Genomic DNA, 18,064 nt, shown 5'->3' on the forward strand with positions numbered 1-18,064 from the left:
TTAGTTGGGACCAGGATTTTGCACACTTAGGTATTTATCAAAATACTAATTTTTCAGTAAGCCATCTTTAAAGTATGGGGACTAATACTATTTGGAGATAAAAGCTGAAAGTATTGGGGACTGCAGAGTAACGTCCATTTTTTTTCTAGTGTTCTTGTGTCTCAATGTATCAAGCATCACGTCTGAACAGTGCAGGTGGTTTCTATGCAGGGGGAGTTTAGGACGAGCCAGGTGCTGTACTGCTGCTTTTGCACTGAGGTGCCAGTTTGCAAGGCAAGAGGTTTGAAGCAAAAATGAATACCTATAGGATGCTCTAGCTTGAAGTTTCATTTTAGGATCTAAAATGGAGGCAAATGAAGGAACAGAGATACGGTTTCTTGTAGACATGCATATTATCATGTTCGGATTGCACATTATCGTGAGCTGTTTGGACAGCGTCATTTTCTGGTTCAGCCGGTGCAGTTTGGAATATTCAAAGGGAAAAAAGGCCCTTGTGCTGCCGTGACTACTTGCGTGGAAAGGGACATTTTGTTGGGTAAGAAGTCGAGGCAGGGTGTTTGTGCATATGCGTGCTCTGTGTGTCGGGGTTCACACGGGCAGACCCCGGCCGCTCCCACACCCTGATGCCAGGGGCTGGCTGCTGCTCCCGCAGGTCAGTCACGATGACAGCCATCACCTGTGCCAGCTTGGGATTCTAGACCCAGGAATGCCAACCCTCGCTCTGGCAGCGGTCAGGCTCTTCCAGTACCGCCGAGGAACGCGGGGAAAGGTCGGGAAAAGCCCCCCCGGGTCCCCGAGCGCCGCGTCCCACAGCTCCCTGCCCCTGCGGCAGGCCGCGGACGAGGGTCCGGAGGCCGCAGGTCCCGCGGCGGCGATGCCAGCTCCGGGTTTTGGCGGCAGCAGCGCGCCCGGGGCGCGGGGGCGGGCGGGGGCGGCCCGGGGCGGGGGGCGCGGACCCCGCGGCGCCGCCTGGCCCCGGCCCCGCAGGATCCAGGTAGATCCGTCCGGCTTTTACCTTTCTCCTTCGGCTTCCCTGCGCGTAGGGCTGGTAGCGGGGCTGTTTCCTGGTCTCGCAGAAAGAGGCAGTGCTGAGTTAGGAAGACAAAAATAGACCTTTACAGAGAAATATAGGGATTGTGTGCGCGGTGGGGAGGGAGAGCGGAGAGCGGCACCCGGCTGGTTTCCAGGAGGAGCCCTTTTCTCCCTCTCGTTGCATGTTAGGCATTTTTGCACAGCTTTCTCCCCCCACCCCCTCCCCGCCGGGGCAGGGTTACCTCTGCCGCCTGCTCTCCGCATCTCTGGTGGGGAGCGAAGCAGCCGACTCCGCTGCGATCGGAAAGCGGCCAGAGACCATTTTATGTGAGCGAGCCGGGTGGGAAGAAGCGGAGAGAAACCGTCGCAGGGACACACACGGATATAAAGACTTGTCTTCTGCCTCCCCCCTACTCCCTCCCCCCTTGTAAATACTAAATCTGAGAAGGCAGCGATTTGACATCCACCCTGAGCAGCGGCTATGGGGTGTTTGGGCAACAGCAAAACGGAGGATCAGCGTATCGATGAGAAAGCGCAGCGAGAAGCCAACAAAAAGATAGAGAAGCAGTTGCAGAAAGAGAGGCTGGCTTATAAAGCGACACACCGCTTGCTGCTGCTGGGTAAGGAGGAAGCGGCAGAGGTGGGGGCCGGGGCGAGCAGGGCGAGCAGGGGGCAGCAGCCCCAGCCCGCCGGGGCGGCGGGCGCAGCCGAGAGGGGAGATGCGGCGTGCGCCTTGGCTGTGGAAAATGCAGGCTGCTGTATTGAGCAATAAGCGAGGCGTCCACAGATCGAGCTCAGCGCCTGAGCCACATGGATGCACACGTACAGAAATGCTGCCGAGGTGGGAGATGCTGTCGCGTCCAAAAAAAAGCCCAGAAAAAAAAAAAAAAAAAAAAAAAAAAAAGCCACCAAAAAAACTCCCCGACCACCTAGCCTGAACTGTGTATCACAATGTTCTCCCTTTCCTTCTTTCTCTTTTAGGGGCTGGTGAGTCAGGAAAAAGCACTATTGTGAAACAAATGCGAATCCTACATGTCAATGGATTTAATTCAGAGTAAGAATTATTGACACTTTGTGACTTATTTTTCCTTAAATGTTGGAAACAGGTTAACACACAGCACGCTAGGAAATTTCGCCTCGCATCCCCTGTGTTTTGGTGGCTTGACACTGTGTTTTGAGGGAGGGAGGGGAGTGTGAATAAGGAAATTGCTGCTATTGTATGTTTGCATTCTCTCCTTCTGGCCCCTTTACTGTATTTTACACTGTTGCTACTGCAGCGCTTGACAGGCCCCTGTGTAGCAACAATATGGCGACTACTTTTTACATAGAAGCAAATAACCAAATATTGCATCTGTCTGTAATATAAAAATACATGTCAAATCATAATCAGGTGACACTGTGTGCTGTTTTTCCGGTGCTGGTGTTTAGCATAAAACTGAAAGTAATTTTGCCTATTTGTTAAAAATCCTCCTGTTTTGTGAGGCTATATCATTTTCTCTCTAAAGAACTCTTTGCCAGAAATCATTATTAATCCATAGCATTCATTTTAGATATTTGTTGGCCTTCACCTACGTGTTGTTAATTTAGAGCATGTTTACAGCATGCTGTAGAAATGAAAGAATGACTTCCAGTTCTATCGGGGGAAGCTTTGCAGATGTGGCTGTGATTGAATGATTTAAAAAATACATTAGGGATGAATGTGCATTGCTCTTCATACTATGTAAGATAATGGATAAGGTCAAAATGTATTTGTCTTGCCTTTTTTTTTACTATTAGTATGTTTTAATGTTTGAAGAGCAGATAAACAAGCAGTGAAAAAAATGCAAGTGACTGAATTGCTTTGGAAAAAAATATCAAAGTGCTAATATTTTTGTTTTAATGCAGAGAAAAGAAACAGAAAATACTGGATATTCGGAAAAACGTTAAAGATGCGATTGTGGTAAGAACACACTTTATACTGTTCTTACGTGCTTGTTTGTACTGGAAATTATAAGGATTATACTTTCCAAGATTTTGATGAGAGAAATCCCATTTTGCTGATCAGATTGGATTATCTTCTATTGATCCTGTATCCAGATTAATGTGTTTGTTTTTTTTGTTTTATCCAATTCTAGACTATAGTTTCAGCTATGAGCACTTTAATACCCCCAGTTCCATTGGCCAACCCAGAAAACCAATTTCGAATGGACTACATCAAGAGTATAGCTCCTCTTTCTGACTTTGACTATACACAGGTAAGAATAGACACCACTGATTTATTCTGCTTTGAGGACGAATATATTGCTTCACTTGGATTTACTGAAACATCGGGGTTATTTACTTTTTGGAAGATGGTCATAGAAAGATCTTATGCCAGCATCACCTGTGTTAACTTTCTTACGAGATTGTGGTCGTTGCACCTCTTTTAGTGGTGTGAGGTTTTAGTGGTAGTAGTTCTTTGTTGTTACAGATTTATTTGCTAATGTTTCTAAATGCTGTTTCTGCATTTAGTTCTCTTCAGATTTTCTGATGCAATCTTACATATTGACACATCAAATAAGACTTTGTTGAAAGCTGATTTCCTATGTGGCATTAGATGCAGGATGTTAGTCTGAGGAGTTAACTAACAGTTAACTAACTGTCTACCTGCAGAAAAGGATATAAAAGGAAATAAAAGGCTAGAGTGGCCTCAGAGTTGTTTCCCATACTTACTGCACTTCAGAGTGGAAACCTGCGTAAGCAGTGGTCAAGTGAGGTGCTTTGCTTCCTCATGTATTGTAGTTGGCATGAGCAGTGGTTTGCTTGTATGTAAATGTTGTCTTAATTTGATATGGAATCAATGTGGGACTTCTGCGTGGAGGCTGATCTTTTGAATACAAATGAGAGATACTTTTCAGATTAACTTGCATAGGCATCGTACATTATTTTTATCTTTTTATGTTATTATTTATAGGCACATGCATAGAATGTTTCTTATTTTATGTATGACAAGAAAGCAAGTGCATAGACATTCTGAATTTTATTTTTGCTGTAGCACAGTTGTAATTTGCCCTAAAATAGTACTGAAAGCAATTTGTTATGGATACAGTAAGGACTTAAAAATATCTTCATTTGTTGGCTAAATGATTGCGAGTTGTACATGCTATCAATACTGCCAAAGAAGTCATTTACAATAGAGTGTCTTTAGGTTATTATAGCTTCAGGGTGCAAGGGAGAGAAGGGGAAGAGTCATTTCTTTATTGTATGACTCATATTCTCTGATGTGTGGTTTTGCCTCTGGTAAACCTACCACTTTGAAGGTTCAAGATAAAGAAAAATTATCAGACATCTTGTACAGTTAGAATTTAACACAGAATGCAGATGTTAAAAAAAACGACTGCAAGGTACACCCACATATTGCATAATTGCTCAATTGGTGGATGTAAGTTAGTGAAAATGAGAAACTCTTTTTAGAAATGGAATGTGAGCTTGACATGAAGTATTTGTCTTATGCAGGTATTACAGTTCTAAGGTATTTGTTACTCATTTTATGTGGATTTTTTTCTTGAATTTTGATCCTTAGATGAGTAAAAAAATGGTGATACGTGTACTTTGCAGTTCTCTGTAGTACATATGTTCTTTTGAGTTTCTGGGATAAAAGAAGGCTAAACTGGACTTTTCATAGGGCTGGAGATATTTTTATTTTATTATTGCTTTCAAATTTTCTACTTTTTCACAGAAGCTGGCTATATCTAGTTAAATTTGACTCACAGCTTGGTATTTTATATAGACGAAAATTTAACCTTCTTGGAGGGGAAAAGAATAGGACCCAGTGGACTTCGAAACAATTAATAGTTCATTTGAAATCTCAATTCAAAGTCCATTTTGGTTCAAAATAAAAATAATAATAAGTGTTTTTTAATTAAATAGGTTTTCTGAAAATACCATCATGTTTTTTAAATAGTGTCAATTCTTAGTCCTGATTTTAAAAAAATATTTAAAAGGTTGTTACAAGTTTAAAAGAAGAAGAGAAATCTAATGCTGATTTAGAAGTAAATATATTTCTGTGTCACTTTCATATTTTCCCTTCTGTTTTCGTCTCAGCTCAGTTAATAGGTTTAATATATGTAAAATGTAAAGTATGCCAAGATTTTTGGGGGCGCTTAAATTTTTCTTGGTATAGAATGTTATTTATCTCCAGGAGGATTTGTGAGCAAGGCATTTTGGAAAAAAATGCTATTGTGCTTCAGTGCTTGATTTTACTCCCGTTTAAGCCAACGATAAAGTAAAATTAGGTTTCCCGCTGAAATAAATTTTGACCCATTTAGTATTTTTGGATAAGGACAGATATAAAAATAAATACTTGGATAGTAATCAGTCAGTCATCCTCTGCTAAGCATTTACTGATTCTGTAATTAATAGCTGATGTATGGAGTAAGGCCTTCTGAGCCCAAACCAAGTGTTTAGCAGTGGACATTCAGGACTTTAGGGCTAATCATCCTTACTTCAAAATAGATGTGAAGGGACGTAGGCTGCTCTGGGGCACATTTTGGCACATTCTATAGAGTGACAAAGGTTACCTTTCTTTGAATGAGGGAAGAGGCAGTTTTAGGGTTTGTGACGGTATGAATGGTAATGAGTTGTTAAAGACCCTTAGTGTTGCAATTTGAATTACAGATTTGTCATTTTTTTGGATGACATTAGCCATGTAATCTTTGTCATAAAAATCGATGTGTGTTAGTTGAAGATGGGTTTCAGATACATTGCATGCCCAATGTAAGAAAATGACTGCACCTTTTCAGGAGTCTTTAAGGAGAAATCCCTGATGAAATGCAGAAACTTCACTGATGGCACAATCTGACCAACACTCCTGGGGTGCTAATTTGAGCATATTTGTGACATACTGCGTGTGCTTGGACAGACAATCTTAAATTGCATAAAAATTAACTAATACACATTTAATTGTGAAAATTATCCTTAAAATAAGTGGATATGAAAATACTGATTTCCTGTGGGTGAAATCATACTCTTAATTGCAATTTATGACTGAAATTCCAAGAACTTGAGTAAAGATGAGGACTTCATATTTAGACTAAAATATTCTGGGTCTTTGTCTGGTTGTTTTTTTTGATTACATACCTCTCTATAAAACATAAGCAGAGTATTTTATTTAGTAGTGATACAAATTTCAAAACAAATGGTTTTCTCTTTACAGTGCTTTAACATTGCTCTAAGAGTCTGTGGAGTGCCCCCCCACAAGAGTTTTACTTACTTAAAAAAATCAGTATTTACCTGGTTTGGTTATGCTACCTTGATGGTTCCTTTAGTTGGTATAAAAATTTGAAAGCTTTCTGGGTTTCTTTTATAATTTTTACATAGTCTTACATTACTTTTATAAAAGACTGTACAATTTTTGCAAAGTATTTCCTGGCTGACTGATGTATTCTAATTCTATAAATCATAAGAATTAGAGCTGGAGTTCTTACAAAATTGATAAATAGAAACAAGTCAAGTGTCCACTATATTTTCTTCCTTGAAGTTGTGACAGGGATCAAGATAAAGTTTTGTCTGACCAGATTAGGCATTATCTTTGCTCAAAGGTAGAATCAGCGGAAGTGCTTCAGCACTGGCATAGTAGCATGCATGCCCTATCAAAAAGGATTTTTTTATTATTTTTGGCAATGTGTTGATATTTGCTAAAGTTAACAGGAATTGATGTGCTGCAATTTTAATCCTTTATTGATGGAGATTTATTTTGTCCTTTGTGAATCAGGGTGAACATATTAAGGCCATATTATGCTGGTAGCTGTGGTGTATTATCTAAGCATGTGTTTACTCAAGGTCAGTTGTCTTTATTAAAGTTTTTGAATTTTCTGGGAACTACAAAGCTGCTCAGTGTATAACTCCTTTACCCCTTGTCTTCCCAAAAAATGTAGCCAAATGAATTCTCTTTGCATGAAATATGTCTTGAATGAAGCTCATCTGATCAGTTTTGTGTAGGTTTATAGCAAGTAATGGTCACCTACCCCTGGGCTGCATTGTCAAGTGTTTGGTCATGCAAGCCAGTTACCAGCAAACATGAATCATCTGCTTAGTAGAGAACATGTAAACACTTCACAGGTTTTAGGGAGCGAGGAGAGTTTTCAAAAGATTCATCTTCCTTTGCAAAGAATGTTTTAGGGAGGCAAAGTATTTTTTGGAAACTTCGTAAATTGTGTGGATTGAGTCCCTTGTGCTGATTTTAGTGTGTGAGTTTTAAATATAATTTTTAAAGTTATTTTATAAGTCAGGCAAGCTCTTTAATTTAGCTGTTAAGAATGAAATGTTAATGTTGGCATTGACAGGGAAAGTACTTTAGATTAATCAGGTCTGCGGTTTGCTTTACATTTTCAGATATTGCAATTTGAATTCTAGCAGATGACTTTAATTTTCCATCAGGTTTTCTTTTTAAAAATCAGGGCATCATATTCATATTATAAAGAAATTATAAAGAAAGATAAAACCTTTTGCTCAGAATTTGAAGTTACACAGACTTTTGTTAAGCATTTCAAATTTTTCTGATACCTGGTATTCAAATTCAGTCTTGTGTTGATGCCTGGAGGTGGCTGCTTTTCACAGTGTGCATCTCAATGTTTGAAGCAACTGAAAATTTTGCTTAGGTGAAGTGTAGTGTGGGACTGTAGAAAGTCTTTATCCTGGATTAAAAAAAAACATGATAAGTATGGTTTATATATGGTTAAACTTGCTTAGGTTGTACAGTTAATGCTGTAACTTTTATTTGACCACAAATTGTTTAAGTTTCCCTTTCATGCAGCCCAAAGGAGTTACAAAATAGCATCATGTTACATTTTCTAATTTTCAATTAACTTGCAATTTTCCCATCTTTTTTTTTTTTTGTGAATGTGAAAATATACAATGTTTTACCTGAAAATAATGTAAAAGAGAGAATGCAGAGAATATTGCCACTCAAACAGCTTCACTCGATTTTTCTTTCTATCCAAATTTTTACTTTAGGGCTTTGTTTACCATTTTGGGTAGAATGAACACAGGTTTTTATAACTACCTGTGATTGCAATACTTAACATTACTCAATATTAATATCAATATTAACTTTTTTAAATCAATTAGACTTTAAAAAATGAAGTCATTTGTGGTGTTCTGTGATCTAAGATGCACATTGGTAGATTTTCATATTTACATAAACACATATTTTCATATTTAAACAAACACAGGAATTTTTTGAAAGGCCAGACAACAATAAAGTTGTGTTGGTGTGGCAGCCTTATTACTGGCCTGAATTAATAACACCTGAAGAACTAATGAAGAAGGCTGACAGAGGACAGCTGAAAAAACACATAGGCTGTTACAGCTGTTGGCAGCTCCTTACTCTTCATACAGAGGTTAAAATTGTCAGAACTGATGCTGAAAAGTAGAGGGTATTAGGGAGAAGAAGCAATCAGGTAACCCATGAAATTTTTTATTGTGGTAGCAGTTTTTTTCATGCTGTACACTATGCATTAACAGCAGATACTGAATTTGAGCTGTTTTCATATGAAGAGCAGATTCTGCTAAAGCTCAGCAATAGCTTTTCTTCCATATGAAATACCTGTTTGCATGCAGATATGACTTAAGTTTTCTGCTTTTCATTAAATCTACAAACTGACTCCTTAATGTTCTGATTAGTCAGTGTTAAAGTTACAAGCATTTCATACATGAGATCAAAAAAATACTTCAGTGTTACTTGTTCTGTTGCTCTTGTTCTCTGTAAGCAGTACATTTGCTTTTGCTGGATCAATCAATCCAGTAGTGCTTTCAGAAATAATCAGTTATTATTTTGACTGTGTAGTTTCAAAAATACAAGACTGGAATTGGGATCATACTACAAACAAATATCGGACAGTTTGAGAGGGAAAAAAAGAGGTAAAAATGCCAAATCAACAAATCTCAAAACATCTGAACTTCTCAAATTTATTATATATACTGGAACTGGAAAATTATAAAACTCTACCATGGTTTTCTTTAATTCATTTATTTTATCTCCTTAATAAATACTCTGACTTTTCTGAAAACAACTGGAGCTTAAAATCAGACTGGTTTGTGTATAAAGTACAGCTCTTTTGTGAAGGTCAGGATTTCTTGCTTAAAATACACAATTTTTGTTTGGGATGGTGTTTGCTTTAGACAAAAAAATGGATGTTCAAGCCTAAAATAAAGTATTCTGTAATAAAAGTGTAACATATTTCTTCCATCCCTTGTTCCAAACTCACTGACCCACAACAGTTTATACCAATGAGAAGTAAAGAATTAAATTTGTATCCCAGGAAAGGAGCTCAGGGATCTACTTAGGCCCCCAACAGTTCACAGTACATATACTGGGGAGCCATAGGAAATCCTGTACATTATCACAAATGATCCAAAGTTAATAAATAGGAGTTGTAGTCAGAAAAAAAATTAAAGATGCAGATATTAAATTTTGTTTCTAAGCCTTCCTGTCTCAGTATTTTTAAGAATAGATTCAGCTTTGAAATATCTGGAAAAAGTTCCCTTTTTCAGAAGTACTTTGCATTTTTTAGAGGTTTTTTTTTTTTTTCGTAGCTTACATTGTAAAATAATTACTTCCATTCTGAAAAGGCAGTTATTTGATGAAGTCTTATGAACAATGGTGCCTGTGAATAAAGTTCAATGTTACATTAAGTATTACATCATCATAGTAACACCAAATTAAATGTTTGTTGTCTTATACTGTGAGTCTGATTTCCCAGATAGTGAGGTGGTAGTCACACTTTATCCAGTCTGACTTATTTATTATCATCACACAACACAGAGACTTTCATTGTGAAACTGGAAAGATATTATCAGTTATTATTATTATTGTTGCTGCTAAGTAAAACTTAAGTTATTTCAGTGGTCTCCAAACCTGTTGATGTTTTCTGGTATTTCTTCCAAGTTTTGTACCTATTAATACAAATGAATTAGAGGGGTTTTTTACAGTCAGACCAGCAGCTAGTCAACTACTGCAAATTATTAATAATAAATGTCACATTCTGCCTTTTTTGCTACAATTTGAGATGAAAAGTTCATATACTTATATTGCATTTTATTAGGATAAAAATATTTTTACATCTAAATTTGGATGTTAGATTTGATGGCAACAGGAAGACTAATAACTTGAATTAACATTTTAAGTAGGAGTGACTGATTCTTCTCACAGAACCAGAAATGTATTAAAGGATCATTTCTGAACATTAGAATATTTTTGTTCATCAAGTATTTTTCAGTGTACACCCTAATTTTGAATTAAAGAAAGGCAGAATCAATAGGTTAAAGCCTGTACTACCATTGTCCTGGCCACAGACCCGTGAAGGACATAGATTTATTTTAAAGTGTGGCTGCTTTCAGGGTCTGGTGTTTTGAATTCCTTCACAACTGTGGCTGCTGCCAGGGTCTGTTCTGAAAGCGATCCTGCAGTGCAGAGGTGGCAGCAGTCTTATGCCACCCTAGGCGGTAAAGCTTGGAAAAACGGCTGGTGGAGTAGCGCTGATCCCTGTGCTGATGCTTGACAGAGGTGTAGTAGTCTGGCCAGAATCACAAACTGATCCTGATTCTCAATCTTTTTTAAGGCAAGAAACAAAAGTTCATGTCATTTTTACCACTACTGTTGAGGTGCACTGAAATCTCTGTAGAAGATTTAATTATAGAGGAGTTTATATATTAAGATTTGACATGAACATCAAATGATGGCAAGAAATTCACTTGTTTTTCCACTTATGTGTAAATCAAACTGAATTATAATGGAAGTAAATGTAAATAAGTGCAAAAACTAACCGCACTCTTAATGAAGACACATTGTCCATTTAGTCAAAGGATGGTGACATTTCAGACTTTCAAAAGTGGCAGTTTTCAGAAGAAGGATATTGAAATTTTTTATGAATTGCCACTATTTATAAACTACATTAAAACAGATTTTCCATCACAGCCAGAGAAAAGGTAGACATAGCAGAGTATGTTTCAGAATTGTCTTTATTATCAATTAATTCTCTTAATCTATTAAGCCAAAGATAGCAGGTTGATTTGCTGTTTTTGCCATTTTTGAGCGCTCTGCAAAAGTAGTATGTTTACTAGTCATGGAGAATCTTTGGTTTTTACTTCAGTGACTATGATAAAAGTGTACAGATCATAGATAAATCATCACATGTATGCACCTTGTCACTGAAGCCAGTGGAAACCTATGGAACAGAGACTATCACCTACTCAAATAACATTAGTGTCATTATTTGATGTTCCAAAGAAGTGAGTGTTCATCTGCAAGGCAGCAAAGAGCTACATTCCCCTTTCTTCAGCACCTGATGAGATCACAGCTTCTCTTTCTGCAACCGTGTTGAGCTTAGACCTTTGCTTGTTTTTTTCATCACCTCCATAGCTTCATCCATGGCTTGTACTTATTGTCAACAGCAGATTACCTCTTTTAATGTCAACAAAGACTGCATACACAGACAGGATATTTTGTTTGCAGAAGGTAGCAACCTGAGCTGAGGAACAGAGAACAAGCTAAATAGTGTGAACAGAAGACTCCATGTATACCTTGCATACACTGAAATAGATAGGTTAAAAACCAAAAGGTATTTTGAACAATTTTTGTCCTCTGAGGATCTAAGAAGCTTTTTATTATAAATATAAATAGGGCTGTTATAAAGCAGATAAAAGGTAATGCACATTTGCAGTTAACTGCTAAAAGTTTCCACAAAATGTTTATGGATTTGTTCTGTCACCCTTGTCACATGATTTGTTTTGCTGTAGTTAAAGAGATACAATTCAAGTTTCAGGGTCTTCTCTTTAAAAGCAATCAGGAGGAGAATGTCATTTGTACAACACAGTTTCAAGTTCATATTGCCTTTTACATTGGAAACTTGTAATAATTTCTTGGAACGGACCCCTTACAACCTCTGGTTGTAAGCATGCCAGCTATCACATGAAGCATGCAGATTAGGGTTTCTTGCTTTAAATCAGTAGATTAATTTCGGTTGGTTTAAAGTGTACTCTTGTAATTAATCTACTAGTATTTGTTTTGAAAACCTATGCTGGATGTTTTGAAAGGATATTTATCCTTAGGCAAGATAGAATATTGGAATTTTTTCTGCTACGTCGATGTTAGAGATGAACTTTGCCTTTTAAATCTTTTGAAAGTAAACATTTTCTGACACTTCTGGCAATTCATTACATTTGAGTTTTCTTGGTGCTGTCAGTAGGACTTAAACATATTTTAATGCAAATAATTATCCCACTGGTTTGAACTGAAATTGTTTAGCAAGATGAAATAGGCTAAAGATATGCAATTCCTCTTATCTCTGTTAATTTGGTGAATGCTTTTTGATCACGTCCACCCTCACTTCCAGAGGATGTTAAGTGACAGAGCTGTGCAGATCATTCTTTTCTTAACATACACCCACATACTTTCTTTCATAGGAGCTAAATGATACCAAATTTAAGAACTGTCAGGTAGGAAAACAAAAAAAGGCAAAGAACAAATTAACTAAAATAGGGGAAAGTGTGTCCTTGCTGCCCTCTGTGCAGACAACAAACTGCCCCTTGCCTGCAAACCTACAGCTGACCACAAACAGCAGCAGGACCTGGTTGTCAGTCAGCTCCAGAGTGCCTTTGGTGCAGGCTGTGTGCCTGCTCCAGGCAAAAAACCCAAACAAACAACAACAAAAAGACAAAGCAGAGGAGAAATGTGAATGAAAAAACTATGTACCAAATATATGGTCACTAGAGGAAGAGGTCAGGTGCCACCACATGGTACTGAAACCCTGTCATTAATTTTTAGATTTCCAGCAGGTATCAGAGCAGAGTGAGTCTTCATGATAGGATTTGTAGATTTTAAAATGTGAGTGAGAATATTCTTTCTGGCAGGCAGGTGTCCTCTAACTTTAGCTTTTCTTTCCATCTCAGGATGTCAGTGCTGCCTGTTCCCTTTGGGAAGAGAAGACTCGCTTATTTAGGATAGCATACTTTTAGCTGAACAGTAGAGCTTTTCTTTTCCCACCCCTAGAATTAGCATTTCTAATCACTGTTGTTATCTGCTGAATTTCTCCCTAGATTTTAACGGCAGCAAACTTAACACACTAACCAACAGCAGAGTGTGGGTATATCATGGACCAAAAGAATAATAAGTCAGGGAATGTGTAAGTGAGAAATCATAATCAAAAAATAATTTTAGGGACTAAAAATCATGTCTTTAGAGGAAGATGGCTGTTGACATTTCTGAGAGCCAGCCATTCAAACTGCAGAGGGTTTTCACTGGATTTTAAAGAAATAAAGTATTAAATTTCATCCTTGGCCTTCACTTCTATAGAGCAGGTTTTGATTCTTCTCACTGATGAATGAAAGGCTGGCAAGAAGTATTATATTCCATAAATACAGAAGTCATCCTAAGCAGCTATATTCCCAAGGGTCTAATGTTGCAAAGGCTTAAACAGTTGGATATATATGGACTCTAATGCACAGCTAATACTGCCAGCACATCATTCAAGCAGCTGAGCTTCCGGTTATGCAGTGATATTAATATAAACATCACAAATACTTGCAATTGAAAAACAAAACAAGCAAATCCATTTTCCCCATTAATTTTATATTTGGGAGGTCGTTGAGCACTTTTATGGATTTTCTTGGGGGTGGGTAAAGTTGTGTAGGTTAGAGATTGGCACAGAACTTGAAATAAGCAAAATCTTTTTCAGATAAGTGACAGTTCTCTGGATGCTATTAAGCTGTGAACAGTAGGTCTTTTCAATCACTGTGATTCATTTTCATATTGTGGGGTTTTTTAATAATAATATCTTTAAAAGCTTGCTGAACAGTAGGCTGCAGCAGCATAACTTTCTGTGCAGAAGGAAAGGTTTTATGCACAGTGTCCTAGATAATTTACCTTAAATTGATTTGCACAGCTCAGTAAAACCATAAGAATACTGTACCAGCTCAGATCACGAGTTCATTTAGTACCAGATCTCATCTCTGACCGTGACTGATAGTGAAACAGGAAAAAGAGTTTACAATGGGGATCTGCACATAGTAGTGTTTCCCGCATTGGTTGTCCTAGTCTCTATGGATTTATGGCTGAGGTTTTTTGACTGGGAGTAGTATTATGGATTTAATTTAATTCAGGTAGATTTTTCTTCTAGGAATTTTTTTTTTTTTTTTTGCCCCCCCAACCTGTGTGAGCTTTCAGTTATGGCAGTGAGTTCTGCAGTTTGTGTTGTATGAGGAAGTGTCACTTGATTGATTTGGAGGTTTTTGTTTGTTTTATTGGGATTTTTCCCTCCAAGCCTGCTGCCCACAAGTCTTCCCTAGTTCCTCTATTAGAAATATTTCATCTTTCCTACATTGCCCCACTCACTGCATATCTTGTACCTCCAAATATTTGTCTTCCCACTTAAAGAGTCTCCTTAACTTCTCTTATAGGGCTTGTTCTGTGTCTTTCCTCATTCTTGTTGCCCTTCTAGTTTTACTAGACCCTGCTGGCAATGAGAAACCCAAACAACAAATAGTTTTCAAGGTGTTGTTTTCATTTTCGTTACCTAGTCTTTTTGATTGTGGGGTGGGGAGTTTTCTTGGTGTTTTGCTGTTGATAGGGTTTGGGGAGTTTTTGACACTGAGTTGGTATCTTTGTCTAATTACAGTATATTATTTTATAATTCTATGAGAGCTTAAGCACAATTGCAGGTAAGAGGAATGTGCATGAAGGCCTCTGTACCAACACATTAGCAGAGCCCAAAGGGTACTATTAATGATAATTATCCTTATCTCAGGTATTTTCAGATCTGTTATACATGTTGACTAGTCTGTTCAAAAAAATCCATTGCATTCAATTTTTTATTCTTTCAGGCGTAATGACATGCCTTCTTATTTGCTATACTGCCATGTATGACTTAGGAAGATGCATTTGTAAAATTATGTACCATGACTAATATTTTCTTCCATACAGATGGAGACCACACTTTATTTTTGTTCTTGAAATGGAAAATAAATCGCTCTTCACCCTGATTTTGGAGAGGCAATGTTGACAGTACCACAAAGGACATTTGTGTTTTCAAATCTGCTCATAGCTCCTTAATCGTTCATTACGGTTTGCCTGATTTAGCAGAAAAGAACACCATTGTTTTGAAGCCTTCTCATTAGAGAAATAAAATGTTTAAAAATACAGAATGCCCCTTTTTTTCGCAGTTCCTAATGCTGCGTGTCACTAAGAGAAAATGGGCTGAACTTTTTGATCTCCCTTGGGGAAATGCTGCAAGTAGCAGAATTTTGTTATTTTTATATCAGTTTAGGTCTGACATGATTCAGCACTTGCGGTCTGTGGGAAAAAGTGTTGTAGATTGCGATTAAAGCAAAAATAGTAATGAGTGGCTACTAGAGAAGGCTTCTTTCTACTGCTAAAATGCTTCTTTTTATTGACTTCATCATATTTTCTCTTATCAGTTGTGACTAGCACATTTCAAAGAAAATAGTTCAATTCTTTCATTTTTCAGTTTTTTTTAGCAGTACAAGCAATTAAGAACTAGTTGCTCTAGGGTCTTGGTAATATTAAATCTGTACATTAAAGTCTGTCAAACATGGTTGTCTCCAGCAGGTCAACCAGCCATCTCCTTCTGGTAGCCTCTCAGGAATAAACAGTCAGTCTCTAGGGAAGTGAATGGAAGAGGATACAGGATGCAAAGAAACTGCATGTAGTGCAGGAAAAATTCTTTGTTGTAGTAATGGACCACAAACAATAAGTTAACTCATTCTGGGATGCATTAACAAGGCTGTTGTACAAAAAAGCATGAAGTAATCAAGCCATTCTCTTTGGCAATGGCGAGTCCTCAGCTGGGGTATTGTGTCTAATTTTGGGAATTGAATTTAAAAAGAAGTACACAAATGGAGTCCAGAGGAGAGCATCAAGAGTAAGAGGAGACAAAGTAAACTGGATATGTTTACTCGTGGAAAGAGATCACTCCAAGTTGAAGAGGAAAGGGAGCCAAATACAATTTTTAGTATTTAAAAAACTAAATACATATTCTTGTGCCTGTCGGTTCAGAGGGAGGAAATGAGGAGAGGAGAAAATTCCTCTCTTCCATGCTGTATGGCAGTTCACATGTTTAGGATATTCTGCAACAGTGAATTTAACAATCACAATCTCATAAATACACTGAGATACGAGTGCCCAGTTTCAGGCACTTACATCTGCATTTTCAGTGACATGAATCAACTCATGCTCAAGAAGTTAAAAACTTCAGAAAATCTGGGAAACTTCGGAAAATACAAGGTCATGTCAGTTGGTCTTACACATTTGCCACTTTATGTTCACAGAGCTTTTATAGGCATGTTGGTTGAAAGCCTCTGGGACTTCTTTTCCAAAACTAAATCTTCTGTAATCATGTCTTGTATTAATCTAGGACTTCATTAGTTATCTAACTAATTTTGTCATGGCCATGTTGTATAAACAGACAGTGATAATTTCTCTTAAATAGTGCATGTCTTCCAGGGTGCTATGTCAGACAGTGTAGCAGACTATAACAGCATACACAAAACTCTCTTGTTGATTGTTTGTTTGATTGATTTAAAGCAATGTTGATTGTTTTAAAACTAATTCCTGGCAAGATGCACGATTCACTTCTCACAGAGAGTTACGCACATTTCCTAATTCGACAGGGCCTAACATTTTCCTCCCTAAAAGCAGAAAAAATGGCTGAGGGAAGTAATGCAGTCAGGAGTATTATCTCTAAAGGCTCAAAGGAGCAAAGAGCATGCCTTCAGATATTTTCAGTTCAAACCAGCAGGCAGGGGTTTTATTTTCATGAGTGTGTGCACTGGCATGCATATGTGCATTTAAGTATTTTTCCTACTGGATTTTTCCTACTTCTGTACATGGTTCTAATCTATTCAAGACCTAGGACATCTGGTGGCTAACAGTGGGGTGAAAAATCCAGTTCAGAGGCTGTTAGCTGTAGCCCCTGGAGTATATGGAAATGAAAATAGAATTTGGAGGATAAAACAAGTTTGTTTAAAGTCTGTGGCATCAGTGAGAAGGTTCTCCTGGTGGAGGGTGGCGGTGAGTAGCTTTGAAATGTTAGTGACAGCTCCCAACTATCACCACGAGGAAGTAAACTCTGAGTCTTGTGTCAAGTGCTATCCTTGGTAGTCTGCCAGCTTTTTGGAGATGTGTGTTTTGCATTTGTCTTCAGAGCAGAGTTAAGACAAAGCTGTTGACTTTGCTAGTGAGAGGTTTAAAGAACTACAGAGACAAATCACAGTATATCCAGGTTTCATTAGTTCTCCTGCTTGTGATAGCAAAATCTGTAGAAAAAAGAGACAACTTCCATTTCATATTCCCACTAGGAGTAGTTCCTACTTTCCTAATGGAATGAATTTGAAGGAAGAAATGCTGACATGCATCTTGCAATAGTGTTGACTCAAAGGGCTGTCACATTGAAAGGCATGTCTTTGTTTTGATTCTGTAATTGTTAGGAGTGGTGGGCTTATTATAAGTACAGCCACATGTCTTGCTAACACCATTCCTGATCCATGCTTACATGATAGATGTCAACATACTTAAACTTTGGGAGTTGGACTCCTGGGGAAATGCAGAGATAAAAAATATGTAGTAAATCAACGTTTTCTTTTCTTTTACTTTTTCCCTTTGCAAAATACAAACAACAAAACATCTTTGCAGATAGCATAATTAGGTGCATTTGTGTGGGTTTTTTTTTGTAAAAACATATTGTTTTGCATGCTTCCAGACACCAAGAGGGAAATCTAAAATAAAAAGTTTCAGCACTTTATGGATAGTTGCTCTGTGGAATGTGAGGACGTAGTAGGGAGAAAATTGTGACTTAACAGTGAGCTTGACTTGAGGGGGGAATTCCAGGCATTTGCTCCTAGCAAGTTTGCTCTGAGCACTCTTTGTTTGCTGTAGGTGAGGACTAGCTCAGTTTTGTCAGTGCATACTCTCTCTGGGCAGGTTTTTCCAGTGTGGAAAGGTTGGGTTCTTGTTGGGACCTGATGTTTCAAAACTGGAGGGTCTATCACTGGCCAAGTGACT

The 18,064-nt window shown here is 37.9% G+C and overlaps 1 protein-coding gene across 3 annotated transcripts in view; it reads left to right on the top strand.

Annotated features, from left to right (window-relative positions):
- GNAL (G protein subunit alpha L) overlaps window positions 1–18,064 on the top strand; it is a 183,690-nt gene that overhangs the window by 65,701 nt on the left and 99,925 nt on the right. The window contains exons 1-4 of one of the 3 annotated variants that reach the window (XM_068192602.1): window positions 981–1,652; window positions 2,014–2,086; window positions 2,917–2,971; window positions 3,147–3,266. In XM_068192602.1, the coding sequence (XP_068048703.1) occupies window positions 1,514–1,652; window positions 2,014–2,086; window positions 2,917–2,971; window positions 3,147–3,266 (387 nt within the window). In that variant the 5' untranslated portion in view covers window positions 981–1,513. Of the gene's footprint in view, window positions 1–980; window positions 1,653–1,721; window positions 1,874–2,013; window positions 2,087–2,916; window positions 2,972–3,146; window positions 3,267–18,064 lie in introns of those variants that run through there. The other 2 variants (XM_068192612.1, XM_068192595.1) reach the window with 2 other exon arrangements.

Source organism: Anomalospiza imberbis, chromosome 1, assembly GCF_031753505.1.
Source record: "Anomalospiza imberbis isolate Cuckoo-Finch-1a 21T00152 chromosome 1, ASM3175350v1, whole genome shotgun sequence".
Classification (NCBI taxonomy): domain Eukaryota; kingdom Metazoa; phylum Chordata; class Aves; order Passeriformes; family Viduidae; genus Anomalospiza; species Anomalospiza imberbis.